The sequence below is a fragment of the Rana temporaria genome, chromosome 8 (genome assembly GCF_905171775.1).
Source record: "Rana temporaria chromosome 8, aRanTem1.1, whole genome shotgun sequence".
Taxonomy (NCBI): domain Eukaryota; kingdom Metazoa; phylum Chordata; class Amphibia; order Anura; family Ranidae; genus Rana; species Rana temporaria.
In genome coordinates, this window is record NC_053496.1 from 67,813,447 (window position 1) to 67,827,356 (window position 13,910).

General features: G+C 42.6%; 1 protein-coding gene across 1 annotated transcript in view; it reads right to left on the reverse strand.

Moving 5' to 3' along the window:
* Window positions 1-4,720: 4,720 nt before the first annotated feature.
* WDR11 (WD repeat domain 11) overlaps window positions 4,721-13,910 on the reverse strand; it is a 135,395-nt gene continuing 126,205 nt past the window's right edge. The window contains exons 27-29 of the mRNA XM_040361963.1: window positions 10,499-10,644; window positions 10,298-10,377; window positions 4,721-5,258 (exon numbers count right to left, since the gene is read on the reverse strand). Coding sequence (XP_040217897.1) covers window positions 5,104-5,258; window positions 10,298-10,377; window positions 10,499-10,644 — 381 coding nt within the window. The 3' untranslated portion in view covers window positions 4,721-5,103. The remainder of the gene's footprint in view (window positions 5,259-10,297; window positions 10,378-10,498; window positions 10,645-13,910) is intronic.

Here is a 13,910-nt window from a genome sequence, read left to right on the forward strand (position 1 = left end):
AACAAACCTAAATCAAAAGCCAGATGGAAAAAATGTGTCTGAAGAGTGACCGCAGCCACTGTTTGGGTTCTCTGACAGCCGTGGGTGCTGGGTGTCATTATACAATAGCCGGCAGCAAGAGTTTTGTCAATCCACACTCTTTCGCATAGCTGGGGGAATCTATAGATTTAAGTCGTTTAGACTAAATGGCTGTATAGAGACCAGCATTTAATGAAGTATTCATTTCATGTATGGAAATAATACTGCCGTTAATGTTTTTATAGGTTGGTGAATTGTGACTTGGTCACCCTGGTTGCATATGCATGAGGAGTCCTTAGATCGTCTTAAAGGATAAGTTCACCTTTAGGAACATGTTACTGTTCCTGTACTAGCTGTCAGTTTTTGAAACGAGTGGCTGGGCTCCACCCACACAGCCCTGGGTGTGAACAAACTACAAGTCCCGACATCCTTTGCAGCTGTTGGCTTGTAGTTTTCAATGAACTACCACGGCACTGTGGAGTGAGATGTACCCCCAGACAGAAACACAGACAGATGCGCAGGAGACTTGCAGGGCACCAGCGATCTACTGATCACTGGTGCAATGCTTTACAGGCTGCAAAAAAAACAAATGCACATTTTAAAAAAGTGAACTTATCCTTTAACTGCCCTTCTGTAATTTTCCACTTTAAAGTTTGATCTTGTAAATTTAAACAGTTTTCACCTCAAAGACAGAGGTGAATCTACTAAATCTTTTGGGTTGGTTACCATCTTAGTAAGTGGGGAGCACAGAATAATATGATACAAGTTATAATAACACTGATGCTTATTAGGTATCTGCTCTAACTGCAAAATAATAGTAAGAACCACTTCCCACCAGTATGATTCACAATAAATAATAACTTACGAAGACTGAGGACCAACGCTACAGTAACAGCTTTTAAAGCCAATAAATTTAGCAGCACTGTACACCATACAGGAGGGTAACATCAGAGCCTTACATTAAACTACTACTAGAACCATCCTCTTCACAATAAAATAGTTACAGAATTAGGCTGGTCATACATGGGGTCAGTTTTTTCATTCAAGAAACAAGAAAAACTGACCCAATTCCCCCATCCACACATTTTATGTGGATAGGGGAATCCTCCCCGCTGTGTCATTGTATTCTGAAAGCTGGAAGACTCCCTTTCCATCAGAATACACAGATCAGCCCTGCAGCCTATTGCCTGTGGAGCTGAGCGAGCAGAAATATACCAACAGGTAGAAGTCTATCGTTCGATTGACTTCTGTTCAACCACATGGCCACAAATGGATTATAATTTCAATCAATGCAAGGTCAGCTTTAGTCAGATAACAGCCTTGGATGTGCTTTGACGGGCAGCACTCTCAAGCTTGGTTGAGCTAATGAGATTGACGTTGGGGTGGGGCTAAAGATGAATTACTCTTACAATGAAAATTTAAAGTATTTCAAACCATCTAGTGTATATTTTGAAGAGCATTATAGCTTCACAACCTGATATAAGACTTTAAAGGACAACGGTATTCTTTAATAGTATACTCTTAATTAGTTACCCCACCACCCCGAGTACAGTCAACTTGGTAAAATACTCTTCCTCCCCATTCCAGTGTTCGTCTGTGTATGGCTGTACTACAAAGTCTTAGTCAGAGAAACATTCGGGCCAGCTCTACCACTACACACATGCCCAGGCCCTATTAATTTCTACGGATGAGCCATAAGGCCACCATGAATACAACTCATCCATAAATGGGACCTCGCTGTCCTTTAATGCTGTCGCTATTAGGTCCACTTTAAGGCATCTCTCTTCAACTACAACCCCCCACTCGTACGTCATTTCTCATTCACACTCCCAAAGCTTCCCTTACAAAAACCATAACACTCTAAACCCAATACATAAACAATATCTACCAAAATTTTTTGGAACTGTGAATTAGTCATCTTTGAATTACGTAGGAAGGAATAAGGTGTGGAGTCATCACAGTATTTCTTGGAAACATAAGCACTGTAGAAATAAAGAGGCCTGCTGTACACATAAAATATATTTCAAAGGTCATGTCTACATAAAACTGACACTTCATTTTAGAGAGACACAAATGGATTGCATCATTCTTTGGCCTTAAAGCAAGAAATCTTTGCAGAAGACATTAGCTTGGATTGGTCATTATCTGTTTTTGCCTAGGGCTACTCTGCTTTGGGACTGTTGACAGCTTACTGAAAATTATCTCATCATAACATCAGTGTGCTGCAAATTAGATGACTGCCAACAAGTGGTTAAATCTCACAGTAGCAAAAAGATTTACTCATTAGTGTTGCCCTGGCCTAAAGCTGGCCACACATAAAGCGAATGTTAGCTGGTTGCCGATGAACTGATCAGTTGCTATGGGTGCCACCGATTGCATTCTCCAGCCCAACATCCATAGGCTTCACAATCAGGTTCCGGGTGGAAATTTAAGGCCGCTTTCACACCTGAGCATAGCGTTTTTGGTCATTTTGTTGCACGTTTTGTCGCTCGTATTCACTCGTTTGCATACAGCGTTGTCTGACGTTTTTGAACTTCGTCGTTTTTTTATATAGGAAATATGATCATCTCTTTCATCACTTGTTGCTATGTTTGTAGATTTTTTTTATCTTCTTCCTGGGTGAATGTTCTTTTTCACAGAACAGATTAAAGCGACAAAACACACGTAGAAACGCTCGTTGTCGCGCTAGACGCTTGAATCGATGGTTTCCATTCGTTTATATGGGAATACAAAAGTTCAAAAACGCCCAAATCCGCGGGTCCAGAACTTGTTTGAGCTTCAGGGGTTTTGGAGTGGAGATGTGAACCATCTCCATAGAGAATAATGGATTTTTTCCCCTATAGCTTCAGGCTACAAAACGCTCAGGTGTGAGTGAATGCAGTCTAACATGAGACTGCAATAGCCGTCAGGAAAGAGTCAGCCAACCACACTGTTATGCATGGGTGGGAAAATCGAACGATTTCTTGGGCTGAATGAGAAAAATCTTATAGTGTATGAAAAGTTTAACACTTGCATTTAGATACCCTACTGTACCTAGAACTTAGGCAAGTGTAATTGTACTGCAATCCATGGAAGCCAAACCAGCTGGGAAATGTGGAAAGCCGGGCATATGTCAGCCAAAATAGAAACCGCTATTTTAGGTGGATTTTACTTCAATACTTAAATATCAGCCCGTTCACATTTGTGTATTTCTACAACACACCTGCTCTGTGTGTTGCATTACCATTCATTGTATATGGCGACCCAACACACTATACACTGCACTACAGCATGCCCACAACAAAAATACTGTAATAGAGATTCTTTAAAAGTGTTACCTAGCGATGCTAGGGATGGAGGTACATTTAACAACCATCAATTAAGTACAACTTCCACTGGATGTTACTCAAGTGATGCTACGTGATGTATATTTAATGTGGGTGTAGATATCTTGTTTTGAGATTTTACATATTTGTCCTACTTCTGCACTGTCCTAAAATTTTGTAAAAATTCTGAATGATCTTTTTTTTCACTCTGCAAAATGTTAGAATTTATAGGTATTTGATGTATGTGTGATATGTATATAATTTTAACCATTTGGCCCCATTCACATCATCTGATAGCGGAAATGAGCTTTTCCACTACGCAATTGTGACATTGCGATTTTAATACGATTCTGTGGGTCACATAGGGCATCCCATTAATTTGAATGCGTTTGTTGCCCGAAAAGATGATCCTTCTCAGGTGACAAGCTTCACACAGCAGAATTGCATCGCGTTTGGGTGCTATTAAGGGATAATGGTACCAAAATATGCACAGTGCTTCAATTGCCACGAGGTTTGGGATCATGAGCAGAAATGCGTCAATTCTACCCCCGGTCACAAATCGCACTAGCACCTTCGGTAGAGTAATGTTGGTGGCTGAAATTTTAAAGTGGTAAAAAAACCCAGGCTTTTTTTTTTTATTTTAACTTGCAAGGCAAAGCTAGAATGTGCTAGTATGCATCACATACTAGCACATTATGTGAAACTTCTCTTAAAACGAAGCCCTCCAGCGGCATGCTGTCACCACTGAGAGGGCTTCCATCGTCACCTGGTCGGCGGGCTCTGGTCTTTTGATTGGATGAGTCATGATGAGGTCACTCCTGAGCATGAGCCGCTGTTCACAGCACAAGGCTCTATAGGAATGGCACAGTATATGTCTTACTTTCAGAGTGCATGCGCCCGTTAATGTCACAGGCGACTTCACAAGTAGATATTTACTCCACCTATAGGTAAAATAGTCCATGGGAGTTTACTCCCACTTTAATGGTAGAGCTCAACCAAAAGTGTAGATGTTCTGAATGGAGTCCTACTAAAATCAGGATCCTTCACTGTAAACCTGTGATAGTACCATTTCCTGGGTAAACTCTTGCTTTTTCAAGAATTAGCAGGTTACGAAAAGAGAAGAATCATGATTTCATAAAGCACTGGTTTAGCAGTAAATGCAGTTATTTTGGTCCTCTATATTCGACGTATAAGTATTTGTCAGATGGATGGCAACTTTCCTTAGTACTTGTCATGAAAAAGATATGTTCTGTTATACAGAGTATCAATCCCACATACATTCAAAGAAAGGTTCTCACTTCTTGATTACTTGACTCTCATAATGAATGCCCTGTATACCTTCTTTGTAACATCTTGAACTTATTGGAAAATGAAGCACGGTAATTCACCACAACAAATCAGCAAATATAATTTACTCTCCTGATCGTCCTAAACTGAAAGTTGGGGACTGTCTGGTTACTCTTTGCTCTGCACTACATTAAATTGAATCTGGCTTTGTAGGACAGAATATGAATGGGTAAAACAGACAAAGCAGACTATTACATTTCTACTAAATCTGTATTATAGTGTGTGACAACGTCCAATGGGGAACACAGTATAGGAATGTTTTACTATGTCGGTATAGCATCTCCTGTTTCTGCATATATTCCAGTGAATGTCAGACTCAGTAGTCTGTCGCAGACAGTACTAGGGGTCTACCTTCCGTGAAGCATAATGCTTGCCTTCTCTTTTACCAATGTACTCCGTTCTTCTCTCAATAGAGGGACTGTATGGTTTATCCTCACTTCTCTTCCTCTGGTTTGTGGCTCTGAAGTTCTGACAGTAACTCTGTACCGGCTTCTCCTGCTTTCTTGGCAAATCGCAATGCTCCCTGTGTGAATCCTAGAGAGCGCAGACTGCGTGCGTAATCTGCAAACACTGCAGATATCAGTTTATGTACACAGAGGTTAAGGAAAATGCAAATGGAATCTGTTCTACAGTAAATGTATCCATAGAGGTTCTGCTGCATAGTTTATCATGATATATATATATATATATATATATATATATATATATATATATATATATATATATATATATATGCGTAACAGTCTCCACCTATAAGTCTATAACAGAGATAGCTGCCTAGAACTCCACCTCTAGTAGAAATGTTATACCTGCTGAGTAAATCCCAAAGGGTTTGGTTTCAAAATACAATAAGTTGCCAAAACTGTACTGTTTCCAAAGTATGCTTCCCACTGGAAGGTATAGATTACATTCAATCTTGAAAAAGGGGTGGGGAATAATCCTTGTATTATACTCATGTTCAAACTGAATGCTGCAAATCTGATCCCACCTACTCAATTTAATGTAAAAAATGATATAAACTGCCAATGCTGCCCTCGTGTGAAAAGAAATGCTGCCTAGATACAATGGGGGAGTTAATAAAGGATGTCAAAGATACTCTATAGAATTCTATTGGGCCACAACAAAATTGTCGGTGTTTGAGCTTGATTCATGTACATGTCAAAGGCCGACACAGAGACTGGAGTGACCATACTGGACACTCTTTCCTCAGTGCATCTTTTTCCAACCCTGCACCCATCACATGACAGGAGTTTTGTAGTGCGGTGGGTGGAGCCAGATTGGCAACTAAGAGACTAGTTCCCCATCAAGTCTGCCTAGGTGCTGACTGATCCATAGTCACTTTTCAGCTTTCAAATCAGTTCACTGCAACCCACTTCAATTAAAAAGCAAGGTAGACCCAATGGGGAACTAGTCTTTCAGGTCCCCATCCGGCTGTGTCCTTGGAGGCATATTGCCCTATCCGGTCCACCTTCTCTGTGACTCAAGTCTTTTCCAAAGTATGGGCATTACCAGATTTGGGTAATTGCATTACTAGGATTTCTAGTCCCTTTGACATTTAGCAACAGCTGAATGGGTCTGGGAATAGAACCCAAGGCAGGAAGTTGTCACATTCATGACAGCTTCCTACATAGAACTGCCCCACTCTGAGCATTGGTGTATCTCTGTACGCTAGCTCAGAGATGGTCCTAATTATCTCCAGTTTGCTAGTCTGAAAACTAGTGGTATTCCTTTAAAAACCTGTCGCTATGCCAGCCACAGAAAAATTCAAGTTATAGTAGTCAGAACTACAGTGCCTTGAAAATGTATTCATACCCCTTGAAATTTTCCACATTTTTGTCATATTACAGCCAAAAACTTAAATGTATTTTTAATGGGATTTTTTGTGATAGACCAACCAACACAAAGTGTCACATAATGTGTCACATAATGGTGAAGTGGAAGGAAAATTATAAATGGTTTTAATTTTTTTTTTTAATTAGTAAATAGAGTCCACCTGTGTATAATTTAATCTCAGTATAAATACAGCTGTTCTGTGAAGCCCTCAGAGGTTTGTTCAAGAACCTTAATGAACAAACAGAATCATGAAGGCCAAGGAACAAACCAGACAGGTCAGGGATACTGTTGTGGAGAAGTTTAATCACTTCCCATCTGGGCCAATTCTGGCACTTCGCTCCTACATGTAAAAACTGTAATTTGTTTGCCAGAAAATTACATAGAGCCCCCAAACATTATGTATGTGTTTCTTTTTTTTTTTAGCAGAGACCCTAGAGAATACAATGTCGGTCATTGCTTTTCATCTCGTACGGTATTTGCGCAGCAATTTTTCGAACACTTTTTTTGGAAAAAACAAACAAACCGTTTCATGCTTTAAAAAAAAGCATGAACATCCCTTGTAATAGGAAGAAGCATGACAGGTCCTCCTCTTTACAGTGAGATATGGGGTCAATAAGACCCCACATCTCACCGCTAGGCTGGCAAGGCCGAAATAATAATAAAAAAACGATCACGGCCTCCCAGCCACCACGTGGCACCATTTTTTTTTAATGCAGAGGCCAGTCGTGACGTCATAACATGGAACACAGGGTCGGCAGATCTGTTCTCAGACTTACCAATCGCAGCGGTGGGTCGGTAGAAGCACCGGAGGGTGGCGGGGGCATCCCCTCTCGTCGCCTGTAAGAACGATCAAGCAATGGAACAGGCGCTATGATCATTCTTACAGTGCACAGAATCGCCGGCTCTAAAAGACAATATCTAAATGATGCCTGTAGCTGTAGGCATCATTCAGATATCTCTGCTTAAAGTCAAGGACGTCCATAGATGTACCTTGGGTGGGAAGTGGTTAAAGCAGGATTAGGTTATAAAAAAAAAAACCCAGCTTTGAACATTTCACAGAGCACTGTTCAATCCATCATCTGAAAATGGAAAGGGTATGGCACAACTGTAAACCTACCAAGACAACCATGGTAACTCTGGAGAAGCTGCAGAGATCCATAACTCAGGTGGGAGAATCTGTCCACAGGACAACTATATTTGTCATTCACTTCACAAATCTTTATGGAAGAGTGGCAAGAAGAAAACCATTGCTGGAAGAAAGCCATAAGAAGTCCTGTGGGGGACACAGCAAATATGTGGGAGGAGGTGCTCTGGTCAGATGAGACCAAAATTGAACTTTTAGGCCTAAAAGCAAAACGCCATATGTGGCAGAAAACTAACACTGCACATCACCTGAAACATGGTGGTGGCTGCAGCATCATGATATGGGGATGCCTTTCTTCAGCAGGGAAGCTGGTTAGAGTTGATGGAAAGATGCCAAATACAGGGCAAATTTTGGTAGGTTTGCAGTTGTGCCATACTCTTCATTTTTGGATGATGGATTGAAAAGTGCTCTGTGAGGGCTTCACAGAACAGCTGTATTTATACTGCGAATAAATTAATTTACACACAGGTGGACTCTATTTACTAACTAGGTGACTTCTGAAGGAAATTGGTGCCACTAGATTTTAGTTAGGGGTATCAGAGTAAAGGGGGCTGAATACAAAAGCATGCCACACTTTTCAGATATTTATTTGTAAGAAGTATTGAAAACCATTTATCATTTTCCTTCCACTTCACATTTATGTGCCACTTTGTGTCAGTCGATTATATAAAATCCAAATAAAATACATTTACGTTTTAGGATGTAACATGACAAAATGTGGAAAATGTCAAGGGGGTATGAATACTTTTTCAAGGCACTGTATAAAACTGGCGCACAGAGAATCTGGTGCATCTGTGCATAAAAAACAATTCCAAGTTTATTGTCAAAGTTTAATTAGACTGAAGCTAAAGTTAGTAACCAATCAGCTTCTATGCGCACAGCTGCACCAGTTTTGGTAAATTTTCCACATAGTCTAGTCTCTTTTCGTTCGGACAGCATGCTGAACGAAAAAAAAAAAAAAAAAGATTCCTCAATTCACACAAACAAGGTCATTATATTCTGACAATGGCACCTGTCTCTGTGAGAATTTTTTTATCAATCATCTGCAGATCAGTGTATTCGAACATGTCCCTTCAACAGAAGTTGATCAAACAACTGACATCTGTGGAGCAAGGACAGCCACACACTGATCGAAATTGGGCTAGTCTGCTGAACTGGCTACATTTTAATCAGTGTATGGCACATTAAGAACAGTAAAAGCCTAGTTCTATAACTACTGTCAAAGACTTGATTGCCCATCCTAACTTCAAACCATCATTGAAATAAGAAAGGCACCAACCTGGAACCAATATTTAGAGGAGGAATTCTGACTTGGCTGATTGCTCCTCGATCAGCACGATAACCAGGCAACTAGTATGCTAGAAGGTGGTCTACAAGGATAGCCTCAATATTTCTCTTTCTACAAGAAAATAGATTGGCAGCAATTACCACTGTCCATAGAAATTCCATTTTATGAGTCACTGATGCTGAAACAGGTATTCAGGATCAGGCATTATGACTTTCCTGCATATTTGTTGGGTGTTATTGACACAAAGCATTGAAGCCAGAGGCCGACAAGTAACATTTTCAGAAAGAAGTAGATCCTAGCCCGGTTTCGGGAGGAGGTGTTTGAACTTATTAACTTTCATTTCCAGCTGACCCTCCCGGTCTCAACCAAACTGGCACTGTTGGGTATACCAGATGATGAGCAACGGCCCAGATATACCAAACTATTAATCTCATACTTGTTATACTATGCCAAGAGAGAAATTATACTTAAGTGGAATGTTCATTCCCCTCCCTCCTTGGTTTTGTGGGAAAAAATCTATAAACGCTGCTCTCCCTATGCATAAACGGACTTGCTTTAGAAGGAATTGCCCTGGGAACTTTGATAGAGTATGATGGCATCCATGGACGGCTTAGCAGAGGAGCATTTATTTAAATTGCTCATCCTGTCGGGGTGCTGATGTGGTTGCAGAACCCCAACTTAGTCAATGTGAGGCATTGACACTGCTACAGTTTATATACGGGCTTGTGTAAGGGCATGTGAATATTGAGTTTTCAATACTGTCAGTGTGTGTTTTGCCTTAATTCCATTCCTTAGGCCGGAGTTCACACTGTTTCCGCATGCGGTGCATAGCAGGGGTCCGGTGCGTGCTGGTTCATCGGTTCAGGTTCGATTTCAGTCTGAATTTTGGGCTGAAATTGAACCTGAAACGCACCAAAAAAGGCACACGTTTTTCCGGCACACCGCACCAAACCCGCTGCGGAGATATGAGAACCGGTTCCATAGGGAGCCAGTCACATTCTCCTGCTATGCGAATTGAATGCGGGGAAACGTGCATTCAATTCGCATAGGTGTGAACCCGGCCTTAAGGAATTCCATTCCTTATTGCTGATTTTTGTACCATGCCAATGTTTTCAATAAAGGAACATTCAGTTCATTAAAAAAAAATACTATCAGCCCACATGTTTTCCTTTAAACTTAGGCTTTTATGCTCCCTTATGACAGGTGATCACCAATGCTGTCCCATAGGAGGAAGGGGACAGAGCCACATGCTTTCTCAGGCAAATAAGGCAGTTGCATAAGTACAGGTGCACTTTAAAACCTACAATAGCTTATGCAATGAGCAGAGTTCAAATTGCATTCTGCAATACTTAAAAAGGATATTGGACTCGTCAGTGGTTTCAAATGCTGAACATTGCAGACAGGCTTCCAGAAACAAGGCGGCACGATCAAAGCACCTCATACTGAGAAACAGAAAAAAAAGAACACTTTATGTGAAATATGTCTAGTAAATCATACAGGCCTTGGATAGCTAAAAAGCACACACAGTCCAAAAACATTGTATTGGGGGGAGTAAGGGTTTACCTGTGTAACATTTCTATTACTTTTCTGAAGCAACCGAGAGAAAGGAGAACAAGGATTGCTTTATATTTCCGATTGATATGTGGGGAACAGAGATGGTCCACCCATCGTTTCATGACCTCAGCACATTCTTCTGGATTCAGTCGCACCTGTTAAAAAGTATAGGTTATTAGGCCGCGTAATTCAAATGGGGGCGTGTTTTATTTAAATTATGCTTGACCCCGCGTATTTGACATTTTTTTTGAACGGCGCATGCGCCGTTCGTGAAAACATCCCAGTGCGCATGCTCGAAAATCCGCCACAAAACGTCATTGCTTTCGACATGAACGTAAATTACATCCAGCCGTATTCGCAAACAACGTAAAATTTCAAATCTCGGCGCGGGAACGACGGCCATACTTAACATTAGCTACCCCTCATATAGCAGGGGTAACTATACGCCGGAAAAGGCTGAACACAAACGGCGTAAAACAAAAAAGCGTCGGGCGGTCGTTCGTTTCTGAATCGGCGTAAATCCTAATTTGCATATTCCTCGCGTAAAAGATACGGAAGCGCCACCTAGCGGCCAGCCTGAAATTGCAGCCTAAGATCCGACGGTGTAAGACACTTACACCTGGCGGATCTTAGGGATATCTATGCGTAACTGATTCTCTGAATCAGTCGCATAGATACGACCGGCTAAACTTTCTGAATCCGGGCCAATGTGCTCAGAGACCAGGCTTACTTTTCTAGAAAATCTAAAAGTAAATTTTAACAATTTATTTCAGAAGTAACATGGCATCTTATCTTAATGTAGTAATTCAAGATATGTATATCCATTTAGATGACTTTACTTGCTCCCAATTAGAGTTCTACTGTTTTTGCTGAGAAATTTAAAATGGGTACCAGGCTTTTCCTAGCTAGTCTTAAAAACTCGCTCCCTTCCACCTCCTGACACCAATTCTAACTAATCTGTGTAAGAGCAAGCTATATGCTTACTTATTTTCAGGCATGTAATCCCCCCCCCCCCCCCCATGTCAATCAGTGTTGGCAGCAGGGAGAGGAGAGAGCCGATGGATGACTGGTTATGCCTGAGAGTGGTGACATCACCCGTAGGCTTACTATGGCCCCAACCATCAGCGCTCAATCTTCTCCCTTGCAGCAGCCGCTGGTTGACACTAGGGAGACGGATCATGTGACTGGACCAAAAATAGGTTGGTATAAAAAAAAGTGTACATCTTTCTTACACATGCTAATTAGAATAGGTGTTAGGAGGAGGAAGGAAGCATTTTTTTAAATTGTTAGAAAATAGGATTTTTGTACTTGCCGTAAAATCCTTTTCTCAGAGTTCATGGACGGACACAGCACCCACCCCTCCTTTTTAAAGCGGTCCTCCACCCTAAAGTGGAGTCCCGCTGATCGGAACCCTCCCCCCCTCCGGTGTCACTTTTGACACCTTTCAGGGGGGAGGGGGGTGCAGACACCTGTCTAAAGACAGGTATTTGCACCCACTTCCGGCCACACGATACGGGCGAAAGACGGGCATTCCGTCACATCCCGTCTGTCGCCCGTTGTGTGCTGGGAACACTCGGCTCCCAGCACACAGCGTGTGAGCCAATCGGCGGGCACAGCGCGACTCGCGCATGCGCCGTAGGGAACCGGGCAGTGAAGCCGCAGCGCTTCACTTCCTGGTTCCCTCAGCGTGGATGGCGGGGGGAGCAGCAGAGTGACGAGCGATCGCTCGTGCTCTGCTGCGATCGGCGCTGGACTCCAGGACAGGTAAGTGTCCTATTATTAAAAGTCAGCAGCTGCAGTATTTGTAGCTGCTGACTTTTAATATTTTGTTCCCATGGCACATCCGCTTTAAGTTTGTACTGCTTTTTGACGAACTGAACTGCGAGATGCAGGGAGAGAGGTTGTACCCAGATGGACTGCCCCCTGGGCAGTACTGTACAGTAAGTGATGTGATTAACACTTTCGAACAAGTTTCTGCCTAGTCACTCCTGAATAAAGGCTAATACCCACTTTGTCAAGATTGCTGCTGTGTCCATCCATGAACTCGGAGAAAAGGATTTTACGGTGAGTACAAAAATCCTATTTTTTCTCTTTCGTTCATGGATGGACACAACAGCAATCTTGACAAAGTGGGACGTCCCAAAGCAGTGTAAAAAAACAAGGGGAGGGAACAGCATTAAAACAAACTTCACCCCAAAACAAAAGCAGAGCTCCTCTACGGAGGAGTTGCAACTCTAAACAGCCGCCTGCAAAACCTTGCAGCCGAAAGAAGCATCCGAAGATACACTCACATCAACCTTGTAAAATTTTGTGAAAGTGTGAACGGACGACCAAGTCGCCACCTTACACACACCTGGCAAACAGACGCTTGATGTCTGAAAGCCCAAGAGGCACCTATTGCCCTGGTCTAATGCGCCGTGACAGGAAAGGGGGATGCCGGACCGTTTATGGCGTGAGCCTGAATCACGATCTGTCAGATCCACCTCGAGATGGTGGCCGACGAGACCGCCAGGCCCTTCTTGGGACCAGCCATAGAAACAAACGGTGAGTCTGACCTCCGGAACAGAGCAGTAGCAGATAAGTATACTCTCAAAGCTTGGACAACGGATGAGGACACAAGGATGGAAGTACAATGTCCTTATTGAGATGGAAGGCCGAAACAACCTTAGGCAGAAAAGAAAACTACAGACGCAGCACCACCTTATCCTTGTCGAAGACCAGATAGGGAGCCTTGCACGACAAGGCTGCCAGCTCAGAAACCCATCTAACTGACGTAACAGCCACCAAAAGTACCACTTTCTGAGAAAATCTCAACAAGGGAATTCCCCTAATGTCTTTAGACGGTGGTTTCTGAAGCACCGAGAGGACCAGATTCAAATCCCATGGAGGTAGTGGAAGATGGACCAGGGGGCCACATGCTGAACCCCCTGCACAAATGTTCTCACTAGAGTGAGCTGCCAGGGGTTGTTGAAAGAAAGACAGCCAAGGCAGATATCTGCCCCTTAACCATACTTAAGGCGAGCTTCTGGTCCACCCCACGCTGTAAGAACAGCAGGACCCTGGAAACCAAATAGGTACGTGGATGCCACCTCATTTCCTCACACATGGATATGTAGGCCTTCCAAGTGCGATGGTAAATCTTCCTAGAGGACGACTTCCGAGCACACCTCATGGTAGAGATCACCGAATCTGACAGGCCCGGTCTCTTAGCACCTGGCTCTCAAATAGCCATGCCGTTAAAGCCAGCGACTCTAAAGCAGGATGGCGTATGGGACCTTGCAATAACAGGTCCTTTTATCTGCTACCAGACGCACTAGATTGGCGTACTAAGGACGCCGAGGCCAATCTGGAGCAATTAGGATTATTGGAATCCCCTCTGCCGCTATTCTGCGAAGCAGATGAGGACGGAGCTTCAGAGGAG